General features: G+C 36.9%; 2 protein-coding genes across 2 annotated transcripts; both read left to right on the plus strand.

The window, feature by feature from the left end:
- The first annotated feature begins 48 nt into the window (after nucleotides 1–48).
- LOC135071346 (solute carrier family 12 member 8) lies at nucleotides 49–7,819 on the plus strand. Its single transcript, XM_063965140.1, has 11 exons — nucleotides 49–300; nucleotides 388–568; nucleotides 644–789; nucleotides 940–1,168; nucleotides 1,380–1,581; nucleotides 1,655–1,889; nucleotides 1,977–2,170; nucleotides 2,286–2,385; nucleotides 2,749–2,892; nucleotides 4,060–4,238; nucleotides 5,477–7,819. The coding sequence occupies exons 1-11, from the start codon at nucleotides 112–114 to the stop codon at nucleotides 5,634–5,636; spliced, it is 1,959 nt and encodes a 652-aa protein (XP_063821210.1). The 5' UTR covers nucleotides 49–111; the 3' UTR covers nucleotides 5,637–7,819.
- A 927-nt stretch (nucleotides 7,820–8,746) lies between these two features.
- LOC135075672 (survival of motor neuron-related-splicing factor 30) lies at nucleotides 8,747–10,710 on the plus strand. The gene is made up of 4 exons (XM_063970126.1): nucleotides 8,747–8,922; nucleotides 9,037–9,299; nucleotides 9,641–9,787; nucleotides 9,921–10,710. The coding sequence occupies exons 1-4, from the start codon at nucleotides 8,881–8,883 to the stop codon at nucleotides 10,189–10,191; spliced, it is 723 nt and encodes a 240-aa protein (XP_063826196.1). The 5' UTR covers nucleotides 8,747–8,880; the 3' UTR covers nucleotides 10,192–10,710.
- The last annotated feature ends 4,658 nt before the right edge of the window (nucleotides 10,711–15,368 follow it).

Below are 15,368 nucleotides of genomic sequence, written 5' to 3' on the forward strand. Positions count from 1 at the left end.
TTAATGACATTTTGTAAATTCTGTCTGATGATGATTGCGAATTTGCGATGTTGCGCTAAATTATTTTGATTGAGATTAATACATTATGTTATCGTAGTAACTTAGATTAAAATGGATCAGAATAATCGTTCTAGAAGAAATGATCTAGATATAGATAGTTTTCGAAGTGATGAACCGGGTTTTGATAGGGCTCGAATGAGACGACAATCTGGTGGATTTGTAGACTTCGGGAATGAATCACAATATGGAACAGGCGGACACCAAGCCTCTGGAGCAAATGAAATATTTGCCGATATACAGGTAGCTGATAACTGAGTATACACAATAGATAATAAGCTTCAATTATAGCAATAGCCTATGGATTCTACTTAAATAAATTACTTGCAGGGAGATGTTCCTTGGTGGAAATCCAACTTTTTCATATCACAACCAGTGCTATTTGGGACCTGGGACGGAGTGTTCACATCATGCCTTATAAATATTTTTGGAGTAATCGTATTTCTAAGATCCGGTTGGATTGTAGGTCAAGCTGGTGTAGTTAATGCAGTTTTTATAGTAATATTTACAGGTATTTTTTTCTATTTTATCCTAAATTATTAACTATTTCAACAATTATCTACTAAATTTACTATTTCTTTTCTAGTATTTGTTGCCTTGATCTCAGTGCTGTCAGCTGTGGGAATATGCGAACGATGCAGAATAGAAAGTGGGGGAGTGTACTTCATTCTAGCACACACATTGGGCTCCCGAATGGGTGGATCTCTTGGCATTGTGTACTGCTTTGGACAGGTAGTACTTTTTAAAACTATATGTAGTATCTTTCTTGTACAGCAAAAGCATGATTGAATCATTCATAACAAGTACAAATATGTATCTATATCAATGTTCCTACTGTTTAACAACAAAATATATAAGTTATTATTTGAAAATTAATTTCAGGCAGTGGGATGTGCTCTGAATGTTGTTGGTTTTGGGGAGTCAATGGCTGATCTTGTCAACCTGAACAACACATGGGCAGCGCAGGGCTTTGCCATTGCCGCAGTGCTTCTGTTGGGCACAATCAATGTTGCTGGAGTGAAGTGGGTGATAAAGCTGCAGTTTGTTCTTCTTCTAGTCATATTATTGGCAGCCTTTGACTTTTTCCTTGGTTCCTTTACTACCTTGCCAAGTAAGTTTATTAGTTTACTTATTCTTATGTATTCTCATTACTGTTTATTAGTTTTGTGAAATAACTTAAATATTACTTCTGAGCATTGAGCAATCCTGGATGAAATCATTATAACCTTCCATTAAGTGCTATGGAACTCCTTTAAGTGCTTCCATTAAGTGAATGGATTATATGAAAGTATATAAGACTAACATGGAGCTTTAACTTCCAGCTGCTGAATTTGTTGGTTGGTTCAACAGTTCAATTGCCAACAACACTTGGTCAAATTATGAGCCAGGATACTCTTGGTTCAAGTGCTTTGGAGTTTTCTTCCCAACAATTACTGGGATTTTAGCAGGAATCAATATGAGTGGTGACTTAAAAAACCCATCTGTCAATATTCCTAATGGCTCCTTGGCAGCTATAGGCACTGGGTAAATATATTTTTTTATTTTATTAATTTTAAAAAGAGAATATATAAAACTTATTGCTATTTCATTTTCACAGAACCTTCCTGTACCTCATGTTTATAATAACATTAGCAGCCACAGTTACCCGTGAAGCACTATTGAATACCTTCTCTATTACTGCTGACATATCTGCCGTAAGGGTCCTGCTGCTGGCAGGATTGTATGTTAGCTCTATGAGCTCATGTCTTGGTGCAATGTATGGCACGCCAAGAGTACTGCAAAGTATTGCCAACGAGAAAGTTATACCAGGGTTAGACGCTCTTGGCCGTGGGGTAAATACTTCTTCATGTTTTTCAACTAACAATCATACTTACTTTGTTTTAATTCCAAATCATTGTTTGTTTTTTATTCATTTACAGAGAGGCCCCAACAAAGTACCAATTTATGCTATGGTAGTTGTAGCTATAATAACTATCACATTCATCATAATTGGAGGCATAAACCGACTTGCACCAATTGTAACAATGCCCTTCCTTATCACATATGCTAGTATCGATTATTCTTATTTTGCTCTCGCCCAGACATTTGATTTGCAACATAAACGTGAAATGAGGTATGATTTTCTTTCTTTTTATTCATAATCATCTTTACTTACAACATAAATTCTGAATAACAAAACAGATTGACAAATGAATAATAAAATTATTAAAATCTTTAAATCATTTCAGATTCCAAGGTAGTTCACCACGTGATACCCAAGTCTATGGAGCTACAGGAAGCGATCTTGATCTACTGTTTCCCGAAAGGATAAGACACAAGAATGTAGGAGTGAGTAATCCATGTTTTAAACCATATTCAAGTCATCAAGTGTAATACAGATTAACTGTATAAAAAGCTCACAGTCCTTATTTTCGCGCGCATTTTTCTTCTCGCGTGGAGAATTAATTAACTATGACTAACGTACATTCAAAACATATGTCTGTTACATTTAGCGGATCATCGGTCTATTTCTGGTTAAACAAACAACAACACTGTTACGCGGTCTATCGCTCGTATGCCATACATGACGTTTTTCACCGTGTCGCTCAACGCATTGTAGGTAGTAGGTACCGAGGTACCTGCTTCATGTAGTACTTGACTTGCTCATTAAGGTTAATAAGCAGTGCTAAGCAGATTTTCTTCACTTTACAGGACTTCACTCCATCACCAACGGATCCCGCTATAATGAACGGTCGACAGTCGAATGGCGACGTGAGACGGCCCAGCGTCAGTGTTCATTCTAAAAACAAGAATTGGTACTCTCATCTTTGCAACAGATGGCTTTCTCTCGCTGGGGTAAGTATAAGAATCAATCACCTAAAAATAGCGCTAGTGAAAGGAGTTACAAAAATGGTTATGAATGCATTTTACGTAACGCAATACTTTGTATGTCGGTCAAACACTAAAATGGTAATTCGCAATTAATCGCAAACATTGTTTTATTGCCATAATTCCGATGCGCGTCATAGATTACGATCTGTCTGATATAAAATTCGGATTTTGGACTGTTGGTTTTAATTTGCTCCATAGTAGATAGATTTACTAGCCATAAGCTAAACCTTAATTAATGTGTTGTTATAAAATAAAATGCATTTATATGAAGCACGATAGTCCATAAAACATATTACGATGGAGGCCTTTGTCCAGCAGTGGACGTCTTTCGGCTGAAACGAACGAACGAACGGACATTAAAATAAGACCATGCTCCGTAGTTTTCAACCTAAAAGGATCGGTCGACCAAGACATAAAATTACCGATGCCTATTCACACATATGAAGCACATACTGATGGCTTCCATGCCACGGAAAAGGGCAGCCTCTATGCTGAGCCGTGTGCGTGGGAGCTCCAACGACATTCTGTCTGACTGTCCATTTATCACGTAGCGGGTTCGGCTGCATGTGTAAAATTGAAAGTTTTTATTTTTATGATGTAAGGTTGACTGTTTTGTTTTTTAAATATTTCTCTATAGTGTATGTTTTAATCTATTCTGTCTATCTAATATTATAAATGCGAATGTAACTCTGTCTGTCTTGCTTTCACGCCTAAACCACTGAACCGATTTCGATGAAATTTGGCAAGAGATAGTTTGAGTCCCGGGAAAGGACATCTGGATAGTTTTTATCCCGGTTTTTGAAACAGGGACGCGCGCGAAAAAGTTTTTCTGTGACAGACAAAATTCCACGCGGGCGGAAAGCTAGTAAAATTATCACTTCACGGGATTTGTTGCAACAATATCTATTTTAACGGTAAATAAAATATTTACCCTCCCGACGTTTCGTCTCGGTTGCACGGTCAGACTGAAGAGATGCGGCGTCGTATAAAATAGATATTGTTGCAATAAATCCCGTGAAGTGATAATTTTATAGTAAAAATGCAACATAATAGTTTAAAATATTATATAGCAAAACGGAAAGCTAGTGTCTGAAATTATTATTTATTGTTATTCAAACTATGTTTTATTAGGTGGCGATCAAGCTTCTGCTGATGTTCCTGGTGAACTGGGCGTACGCGCTCGGCTGCCTGTTCATCCTGTGGGTGCTGTGGCTGTACGTGGGCGCCGCCAACCCCGCCGTCAAGCCCGGCCGCGCCTCCGAGTTCCGCTTCTTCCGATGGCTGAAGATATCCTTCTTGCACGCTATCGGGTAATTATTATCTTTGACTAAAGGCTGATTTTTCAATCGTCAGATATTTTTTATCTGAAGAATAACATTGTCATTTTGACATATTTCCCGTACTAAAACTGTCAATGTGCCAAACTTATTCTTCAGTTAAAAGTTATCCGACGATTGAAAAATCAGCCCTAAGGGTGGATTCGACCAAACAAGAGTAAATTAATCTCAGAATAAATCGTCAGTTATTCGACATTTTGACAGATTTCCCATACTGAAACTGTCAATGTGCCAGTTAAACCAGGAGTTATTCTCGGTTAAAAGTTTGGTCGAATCGGGCCTTAGGGCTGATTTTTTAATCGCTGGTTAAATTTTAACTGAAGAATAAATTGACAATTTCAGTGTGGGAAATATGTCAAAATTACATTTTATTCTTCAGTTATCATAACTGCTTAGTTTAGCTTATAACTTATAAGCTATCTGACGATTGAAAAATCAGCCATTTCGAATTTTTTTTTTAAATAGGCAGGTATTTGACCGCAATCGCACTTGGTGTTAAGTGAGATGCAGTCTAGGATAGTACATATCTGCCCTGTAAGTGCCTTCACTCTCGCCTTGAAAAGGCCTGGATTATAGTGTTCGGGAAAGACAGCAGCAGGCAGCGAATTCCAGTCCCTAGCTGTTAGTATTATAAAAGAGTTAACGAAACGCTTAGTGTGAGTTATGCAAATATGCACCATAGCAAATAGCCACTTATTGCTCGTATAGTCATAATAACTAATGTGTTAATCGGTACTTATTTAGAACTGAATTTAAGCACAACCGCAGCTGTAAACCCTATACCTACGGGCCAAGATAAAACCCCTCGAAAATCGGTTATTTGTTACTGAGTCATCAAGCAAATATGTATCTTATTTAAATTTAAACATAGCCATATTTCAAGTGTATTTCTGATAACATTTTCTTTATCAGATACGTGAACAACACATTTAAATTATTTCTTTGTCATATTAAGTGATATCTACGCTTTAATCATTGATATGTAATACTTGTAAAGTTAGTGACAGTATTATGATAAGTCGACGATAAGCTCCTGACAATGCCGATTCAATTTTTTTCAATTTTTTTATTTAGTCTATGTAGGTTAATTATTTGTATTATTCTTAATCTCCTAATTCTATACTTTTAATAAACTTAAAAAATTTATCAACATTTAAGTCCCAGTTTATCGGAGATTCTTTTTAAAGCCTTCATAATACTTCTCCTTTCAGAAAGCGTCCGTTAGAATACGAGCAGTTGGTTGTGACGCCGATACACGCTGACATCAGCGTGGAACAAGAGAGGCTGAACGATGACAATGAAGACTTCGCGTCAAGGCGACGCTACCACCAGTCCACGCTACAAAGCCACCTCGTCAACGTTGAGAGTTAATAACCAAGCTGACCAATACATCCTGGTAGATTCGCTATAATCATTTCTAAAACATAAACATGTAAGTTACAATGACATCACTGTGCATATCTGTATAGAGCAGCCTATCAAAATGCTAATACCTAACGCACTACACAAACACCTTTATTTCATGCTTTTAATAAATTTAATAAGACTGACTGAGTTCATAATGTAACACAAATTACACAGATTATTCTTACGAAATTTATTAAAAATATTAATTTACGATAAAAATGTTTATAATAGACAAATAACTTTATATCTGGCTTTAGTTGATAAACAACTACCCTTTGAACCAGTCATATTCAATCTGATATAGTTAAACAGTTAAAAAAAATAAAACAAAAATTTTATAAAAAAAAATAAAACCGACTCCAAAAAACCTACACTAAACCGAATGTTTTTAGACGAATTATTAATATTTATGTATACCTACATAAATATTAATAATTCGTCCTAATAAATAAGTAGGTAATTAGTAATTATTTTTCTACGTTTTAGTGTAGGTTTTTTGGAGTCGGTTTTATTTTTTTTTATAAAATTTTACTTATTTCTTGCTTTTTAGTTAACTAATTATTACCTTGATGTTACCACTGAAGGTAGGCAGTACACTGAGACCAAAAAAAATTGGTTCATAATCGGCGGAGATATTGCGTATAAAAAAGTTCATCCCCAATTTTCCACCCTTGGGGGTGAAATATTTTCTTCAAATTCGCATGAAACCACCCTTTTGATAATACCTATTCAACAAAAAAATAATCGTTCAAATTGGTTTATAATCGGCGGAGATATTGCGTATAAAAAAGTTCATCCCCAATTTTCCACCCTTGGGGGTTGTTTTTTTTATTATTAAATTTAAATGGGACCACCCTTGAGGTATTACCTATACGCCGAAAAAAGATTTGTTCAAATCGGTTCATAATTGGCGGAGTTATCGCGTAACAAACATAGAAAAAAAAAAAAAAAAAAAAAACATACGGGTCGAATTGAGAACCTCCTCCTTTTTTGAAGTCGGTTGAAAATTACTGACTGTCACATTCCAATATAAAAACAAAAGAATAATATTAATAAACCAATTAAATTGACTAATTTAAGCTGGACTATCATTGAAAGATACTCGTTACATATACTGGTCGGTCATCACAAAAATCGGCCCACCTACGTTTTACAGGAAAACTCGTTTCTACTGACACAATCATGGTGCCCCAACAATATTGGTGTTATTTGAAAGCCCAATAAATATCCTTAAAGAATAACACATGTAATTTCTTAATAAACGATTAACATAAACGCGATATACAATAAATGTGACTTGAAAAAAGACCTCACTTTGGGCTCACCTCTGGGATCAATTAGACCATTTTTTATGGTTATAAAACCAAATAATGATCTCACGTGTCCTCTTTAACAGATGGATAGCGATAATTCCCAACTTAACAGTTTTATAGCCATAAAAGTTGGCTCAAGCGTAACTACCATTTTTTGAAGAAGTGACTCTGGATTCTTCTACAGTCACATTTTTTGGGTAAAAACCTTTCCTTTAATGAAATGAAGTTTAGAACTAGGCTTTTAAATGGTGCCAATATTGGTGGGAAGTGGGGATGCATACGTTTGAAAGTGCTTGTCGCGGGAGGGTCGATTTTTGTGATGACCAGTGTATTATGTGTTTATTAAATTTCTTTATTAAATTAAGTATGAATATGACTTATACATCATACTTAAAAACGCCAATGTTTATTTCAAGGCAAGGTATTTCTGCTGCTGCTTTCTAAGATTTATATTGATTCAAATGGAGTAGAAAACTGCACTAGCTTGTTAAAAATAATAATGTGGTCGTAAGTGCTATAATTTAGGCCTCATAAACTCGTGAGCTACCTTCTGGTTTTGTGGCTCACTTTTCCAGTGCATGCGAGACCAAATCATAAAATAATAGATAGATATAAAATTCCATAAATTATACTTTGTAGTTTTAAATTCCGTTTGAGACTGGCTTGGTCTTAATTAAAAATTGTTATTAATAGAGTGAGCGTATCATAATTCTACCTGATAAGAGAGAACTATTTAAATAATACGTAATTTTACTTTCATATTTCTATTTATTAATGATTCTTTGTAAGCTGTAAGTAATAATATTTTTATACAAATAAAACTTTTAAAATGAACCGTTTTCTTTTTTAGAACACTTTTTTGTTGCATTCGTTCCTTTTGGAACGGGGTTTTTAGAAGAACACGTCACGGCAATCCAGTTTCGCGGGATCCAGTAATGACACAAAGTATACTATGCATGAAATTCTCCAAGTCAAAACGCTAGCTCGCACACTGAAGTATGGACGACGCACGCGAGGAGAGAGGAGAACAGAGGCGAAAGTAACCGAGATGGTGTTCACACTTGGCCAATTTCCCGTATAGTGTACTTGCGCCAGAACGGATCGGTTTTTTGCGGGAGACTGCAACGAATCAAATATTAAAAGAACAGTGGTGCCATCTTGTGTGCAAACCCGGAAGTGACAGGGTTAACCATAGAGGAATTTTAACTGTACTGCCAACTTGTTACTGTAAGCAAGATGTAAGTTTTTATTACTAAATGAAACAAAGGATCTCGTTTCTTCTTCTTCTTTTCAGCCAAATGACGTCCACTGCTGGACAAAGGCCTCCCCCAAGGTTTTCCACAATGAACGGTCCTGCGCTGCCCGCATCCAGGCTCTTCCCGCGACCTTTACCAGATCGTCGGTCCACCTAGTAGGAGGCCTGCCCACGCTACGTCTTCCAGCCCGTGGTCGCCACTCGAGAACTTTCCTGCCCCAACGACCATCGTCTCTACGAGCTATGTGCCCCGCCCACTGCCACTTGATTTTAGCAATTCTGCGAGCTATGTCGGTTACTTTGGTTCTCCTGCGGATCTCCTCATTTCTGATTCGATCAAGCAGGGATCTCGTTTAAAGCTAATAAAAAACGTCCATATAAGGCTCGTAGAAATCTTAACAGCAACAGCTGAAGAGTGTAAAAAAATAGTTAACAACTAAAGTAAAATAGAGTTAGCCAATATGCTATCACTGCAGTAACCATAGATATTGACAGTACAGCTGTCATTGTCTTTGACTTGTATTGTGGTTTGGAAATGAAATCAATTCATTTCAAGGATTCCATTTCATAAATTATTTCGCTTTATTTTACGAACTGTGCCGTGTGATTGGCTTAAAATATCAATTATTAATCCTCAGCCATGGCTGACGATCTAAGAAACTATAAATTGCAATTGCAACAGGTTAGTACCATCTTCAATAATGCCACTATCCATGGTGTTATTTTTATGTTAATACTTCTTTCATTTAACTTGTTATCCGCACTTTTAACTCACTAACATGTTGATTTCTTTTAGGTGGAAGCGGCTTTGCTCACTGATCCGCAAAATGAAGAATTGCTGAAATTGAAAGGAGATTTAGAAGAAGTAATTGAGTTGACACAAGATCTTATAAAAACTCAAGACGGTGAATCCAAAGTGTCTAACATTCATAGTTCTAGTAATGATGATGATGTTACAGCCTCCCTGCTGGCGGCCGAGGACGGTGAGCCTGCCGAAAGTTCCGTAAGCAAATGGCGCATTGGCGAGAAATGCCTTGCAAAATGGAGAGCTGATGGCACGTAAGTAACATACCAGTTAATTGCTTACAATATTACCAAATTGTAGACTATCTCAAAAGACACAATAGTCAGTACACCACCAGGAGCTTGCATGAATGACAATATGATCTTATTATTTTCAATTTACGTTAGATGTGTTGTGTGTAAAGCATTTATGTTCGAAGTCTAATGTGATACTAAAATAAGTTTATTGTAAATGCAAGCCAAACACTGAAACAATAAACATAGTTATGAATTTGTTTCTTTTTTTAGTGGAGCACATCATACATCGGGCATCAGAAAGAAGATTTTGAATTTTACACAACTCTGGCATATTTTAACATTTTATTACAATGTTCCAGGTTCTATGAAGCACTGATAGAAGACATTGATGATGAGAGTATGAAAGTCAAATTTGATGGCTACAATACATTAGAAGTAGTTTCCATTCATGATGTCAAGCCTTTAAACTCAAGTTTGAAAAGACCTTTGAGTGGAGATGAAAGCAAGTAAGTCATTATAAACCAGAAATAAAATTGAACAGTTAATCTTAATTGCTTGTATTATAAAAATATATATAAAATGATACCAATGAATTCACAATTAAATATCTGTTCTTATATTACTATTCTATTCTTACAGACATGGCAAAAGCTACAATAGAGAATATTTAAAGAAGAAGAAGCAGAAAAAGCAACAGAGGTTTAAACAAATTGAGGAAGAAAGAGAAAGTGAAAAAAACAAATGGTTATCATTTCATTCCAAAGCATCAAAAAAACCAGGTGTTCGGAATAAAAGTATCTTTGCTTCCCCTGACAATTTGACAGGCAGAGTTGGTATTGGCACATGTGGCATTTCCGGTAGACCCATGACTGAATATACTCCCGGAGAGAAGTGGAAGAAAGGTGGATAATATAATACATCAGCCATATTATGGCTGTGACAGTTAATTATATTAGTGCTATTAGATTTAATTTTATGATTATTACTCCTTTTTTTAAGTATGTAATGATAATGCATGAGGCAGGTGTTTCAAGTCATATTTTAAATGATTTTATTGAAGATGTATGCATTCATTCTCATTAGTAATTAAAGTCATGATAAACTTGACACAAAAACATTAAACTTCTAAATTATTGTCTTTCTCTAAAATATGTCTCTACTCTATCATTGTACTAATAGCCAGTTTTTTTATACCTCATGGTACTGTCAATATAAGGAATGTTTATTGTTATCTGTTTAATATAGCAAAATATACTAAGGTTGAAAACGCCAGAACTGAAACAAGTATCTTCCTGCATATTCACTTGAAATAGTACTAGTACAGCAAGTAGCAATATACATGTAAAATGTTAAGTACTGATGTCTTAAAGTACCTACCTATTTTAATATAAAGAAATTACAGAGCAATAAATGAGTTTATCATAATGTACTTCTTATTTATTTTACTCATAACAATTATTATCATTATCAACTAATGGCTTTTAATTTTATTATTACTACACTCGCGAGCAAAAGTATGGAATCACATACATGAAATTGTTTCCACGCGATCTTGTGTACTAACGAATTTGTTAGTAACAAAAAAAGTGGCACCATTTTAAAGATTAAACTTTTAACTTTAAATTGATACCAAATTCATTTAAATCACACCAGTATTTAAAAAGATATTCCGCCTAATGTGAAGAAGTAAGGAAAAAGACATGTATCAACTGTTTGATACGCGAGTTGCGGCCTATGTACCCCCTATAAAAGCACGTGTTTTCGGATTTTAGCTTTCACACGTTGATCCATACACATCTCCGCTTCTTTTGACACTTTACCTGGGATTCTACACCTTCAGAAGCAGCACAAATCGTTGCACTATTGCAAGAAGGGCTCAGCCACCGGGCTGTCGCACGTCAGCTCCACATAAGCCAGTCCTGGGTTTCGAAAGTTTTAAGACGCTTTCGGGAGACTGGTGGCTTTATCCCGAGACCAAGTTCTGAACAGCGCCGGTGCATATCGCAGAGGGAAGACCGTTTTTTCATGTCAAACTCTCTATGAAATCGTCATTTGACTGCTATCGACGTCCAGAAAGAACTCAGAAATGTTTGTAGGATAGCTGTTAGCAAGTGGACAGTTCGTCTAAGATATGAGCAATAGAATTTGACTCCAAAAAGGCCTGCCACAGGCTCGAAACTGACGGCAGGTCACCGATAAGCACGCTTTCAATTTGCTTGTACACATCTCGATGGGAAGTCGAGCAAGCCACCCCCATAAGCCACTGTTTCAGCGAACCAGCACTGCACAAATGGCTCTCCAGGCCGCCTATAGACCCGCCCTCTTAGACTGCTTCACTGCAAACACAGTCTGCATTCATCGGATAACAGAACTTGCCTCCATTACTCACCTTCCCATCAAAATGGGTGCGAGCAAATTGAAATTGGGTGCTTGTCGGTGACCTGCCGTCAGTTTCGAGTCTGTGGCCGGCCTTTTTGGAGTCAAATTCTATTGCTCATATCTTAGACGAACTGTCCACTTGCTAACAGCTATCCTACAAACATTTCTGAGCTCTTTCTGGACGTCGATAGCAGTCAAATGACGGTTTCATAGAGAGTTTGACATGAAAAAACGGTCTTCCCTCTGCGATATGCACCGGCGCTGTTCAGAACTTGGTCTCGGGATAAAGCCACCAGTCTCCCGAAAGCGTCTTAAAATTTTCGAAACCCAGGACTGGCTTATGTGGAGCTGACGTGCGACAGCCCGGTGGCTGAGCCCTTCTTGCAATAGTGCAACGATTTGTGCTGCTTCTGAAGGTGTAGAATCCCAGGTAAAGTGTCAAAAGAAGCGGAGATGTGTATGGGTCAACGTGTGAAAGCTAAAATCCGAAAACACGTGCTTTTATAGGGCGCAACTCGCGACGTATCAAACAGTTGATATGTTACTGTAAAAGCTCGAATTGCAGTAAATCCTAAGATATTCTAGTAAAACCTAAGATCTACCAATTCCTAATGGTAAATGTCCCAAAAGGTTTGCGATTCGAACTCTTACCACCATTTCGTTGGTAAATCTTAGGATTTACATTAATGGCACGGTAAATGTTGAAAAACAAAACAAGCATTTTTGACAGATAATAATCGGTCTTATCTACGCATTACACGAGCGCAACCTTTTTGTATTGTTTAAATGTACGAATAATGTAAGAACTAAAAAGAAAGACCACGGTATCACTTTTCATTTTAATACAATTAAACAAACCATGATGTCACTGCCTTGTTTTATCTTTAGCAACGTAAGATCATGTCATATAAAATACTAGCTTTTGCCCGCGGTTTCACCCGCGTGAAATTTAATTTGTCACAGATCGCCATAAATTATAGCCTATATGTTATTCTGGGTTATAAACAATAATACTGTAAAGTTTCATCAAAATCAGTTCAGTAGTTTTTGCTTGAAAAGAGTAACAAACATCCACACAAACTTTCGAGTTTATAATATTAGTAGGATGCTTGCAGTACAAAATTTCAGTGTCCTAGATAGGCTAGATATGGGTATGCGCTACTATCAATGCTGGGTTATTATAATTCCGATTTTTTCCACTTCACATTTCGTCCATGCCATGGATAAAATAGCCATGGAGTCCATGGTATTATCATTTTTGTTATATTTTACTAATTAAAAGTTCTGTAAACTTTTACGAAAACAACATCGTTGGTAATGAGTCAGAAGGAATAAAAAAAGGAAACAGTAAAAATGTGAACACCAAAACACAAGAAAAATAAATGATTGCAAATAATTTAAATAAGTTGGTATTAGTTTGTTATCATATTATGATACTTTCATAATACTATGTACCTGTTTTGTCTAATAGTTGATGAAAGTACCTAAGTAATTAAGAATTACTCATTGTTTTATTCCTGAAACCAACATCTACCAGCTGACAGAGGTAAAACCTAGCATATACTGAATTCGAATGGTAAAAGCTCGAAAAAGTCGTCGTATTTTCAGAAATACTTACATTTACCAACTCATGTCGGTAAATCCTAAGACTTACACTTAAATCTTAAGATTAACCGTAGTTCGAGCTTTTACAGTAACAGATACATGTCTTTTTCCTTACTTCTTCACATTAGGCGGGATATCTTTTTAAATACTGGTGTGATTTAAATGAATTTGGTATCAATTTAAAGTTAAAAGTTTAATCTTTAAAATGGTGCCACTTTTTTTTGTTACTAGCAAATTCGTTAGTACACAAGATCGCGTGGAAACAACTTCATGTAAGTGATTCCATATTTTTGCTCGCGAGTGTAGATACTATCACTAGGTAATTATAATTAAATTTAACTACCATACTATAATAATTACCACGGGACCTTAAGAGTCATTAAATGCGAAAGTGACTCATCTGGTGTCATTTTGATGATCAGAATTTAAAATCGATTTTGGAACCATAAAAAATATAGCTCCGAAACTTATTAGAAAATACTAAATTATAACATAAAATTAGTCACAGGACACGGGCAGTCCAGGACCGGTAACCGGTAATAGCAAAATAAGCAAAACTTGTAAAGTCCTATGCTTGCAGACATGCGCCCAGATAACGAATAATAAACATAGGTACTAGTGATGGGCCGACTATGGTCTTTGCCGACTTGCCGACTAATCGGCAATGCCGATCATTCTAATACCTACTTGACGGAAGATTAATCTAGATTTCTTGCTAAAGGCGTGAGGGCACCCCCGCCAGCATTGCACGGTCCAGCACCACCGTCGGAATAGGCAGAGCCCGCCATGCCATGCAGACGGGCATTGGCGGGAGAGACTGTGTTATGATGCCTTTGTCTGGATTCCTATAGTTTTTTTTTAATGCGTAACAAGGCAATCGCACCTCGTGTTACATTCAGTAACTGCCTAACTCTCGCCTTGACAAGGCCCGGATTATAATGTTCGGGAATGACAGTAGCAGGCACTGAATTCCAGTTGTTCGCATTATAAAAGAGATCAAAACGCTGGTGGAATGTCGACAATCTAGGGATGGTACGCTAACCTGCGTCTGGTTCTCTCCCCGCACGGTGTGTTACGACCTGGCCCGGCCACGGCGCCAAAAAAAGCCGTGGCAGTGTCAGTAGGTAGTACGGTGGCGTACTTTTCTGTACTGAAAAAGAATAAAAAATGTACCGCTGTATTTCACCAGATATGGAACATTTTTTGTGGCCCAGCCCGGCCACGCTTCTATCTAAAAGAAATGGGACCTTGACGATATTATTTAGGTATGGGGCACGATGCGTACAATAGTACGCATCGTGTAACATCGAGTACAATAGGCTAGTTTCCTAAAAAAATTTTTTTAGTCCGTCATATTTAATATCAAAAAATATTGGACACATATATTTTTATTTGTCAATCTAACAAATAATTACATAGTTATGGTGCGTTGAAGTTCCGCACGACGTCACAACGTGCGGCACTTTTATGCAAGCATTGACGTCACGGGCCTCTTCTTATGAACTTTGGCGCGCTTTATCTCTTTAAATTTTCATTAGTTTGAAAAAGTGAAAAATACGTGTAGAGTATTTTTTGATAAGTTAACTGACGGACTAATTAAAACTCTTGCTTTTTGACCCAGGAAACATCCCTATTACATTTTCTTTGAAATCGGTAGTTAATACAGTTTATTTAACACCTAAGGACTCGCTAATGGGTCTAACCACAGATATGGATTAGAGGGTCTAACGGACCCAGTTCTTAAATTTTTGTGTAATAACTTTTAAGTCTTGACGTTGGCGGTTTGAATAATTTGCGGGAAAACCCTAAAAACAACCCTTTTTTCACGCGGGCGAAGCCGCGGGCGGAAAGCTAGTGAACAATAAAAATAAATACATATTGTTAACTACTTCGATAGCTTAACCGAATATGAGTTCCCCGCAGTGTCGTCCAGGCACAACACAATCAACAAAACACAGAAACAATCGAACAGGTACCTTGTCTGCCGCCGCGCTGCTGGTAGGTACTCTGTAGGACGCCGCCGGCCGGTAGTTAGGGCTTCGCCCGGTGTCTTCGGTGATTCACTTGAGTCACTAACTTCAAGCAAAGTACGGTGGAGGCCTC

This window comes from Ostrinia nubilalis, chromosome 1, assembly GCF_963855985.1.
Source record: "Ostrinia nubilalis chromosome 1, ilOstNubi1.1, whole genome shotgun sequence".
NCBI classification, from domain to species: domain Eukaryota; kingdom Metazoa; phylum Arthropoda; class Insecta; order Lepidoptera; family Crambidae; genus Ostrinia; species Ostrinia nubilalis.

What these genes read in the sequence shown, in the direction of transcription:
- LOC135071346 (XM_063965140.1), top strand. Translation starts at nt 112, where the DNA reads ATGGATCAGAATAATCGTTCTAGAAGAAATGATCTAGATATAGATAGT. An exon ending in TAAGACACAAGAATGTAGGA is followed by an intron (nt 2,386 to 2,748) that starts GTGAGTAATCCA and finishes TTCACTTTACAG; the next exon opens with GACTTCACTCCATCACCAAC. An exon ending in GATGGCTTTCTCTCGCTGGG is followed by an intron (nt 2,893 to 4,059) that starts GTAAGTATAAGA and finishes ATGTTTTATTAG; the next exon opens with GTGGCGATCAAGCTTCTGCT.
- LOC135075672 (XM_063970126.1), top strand. Translation starts at nt 8,881, where the DNA reads ATGGCTGACGATCTAAGAAACTATAAATTGCAATTGCAACAG. An exon ending in AAATGGAGAGCTGATGGCAC is followed by an intron (nt 9,300 to 9,640) that starts GTAAGTAACATA and finishes ACAATGTTCCAG; the next exon opens with GTTCTATGAAGCACTGATAG. An exon ending in TTGAGTGGAGATGAAAGCAA is followed by an intron (nt 9,788 to 9,920) that starts GTAAGTCATTAT and finishes CTATTCTTACAG; the next exon opens with ACATGGCAAAAGCTACAATA.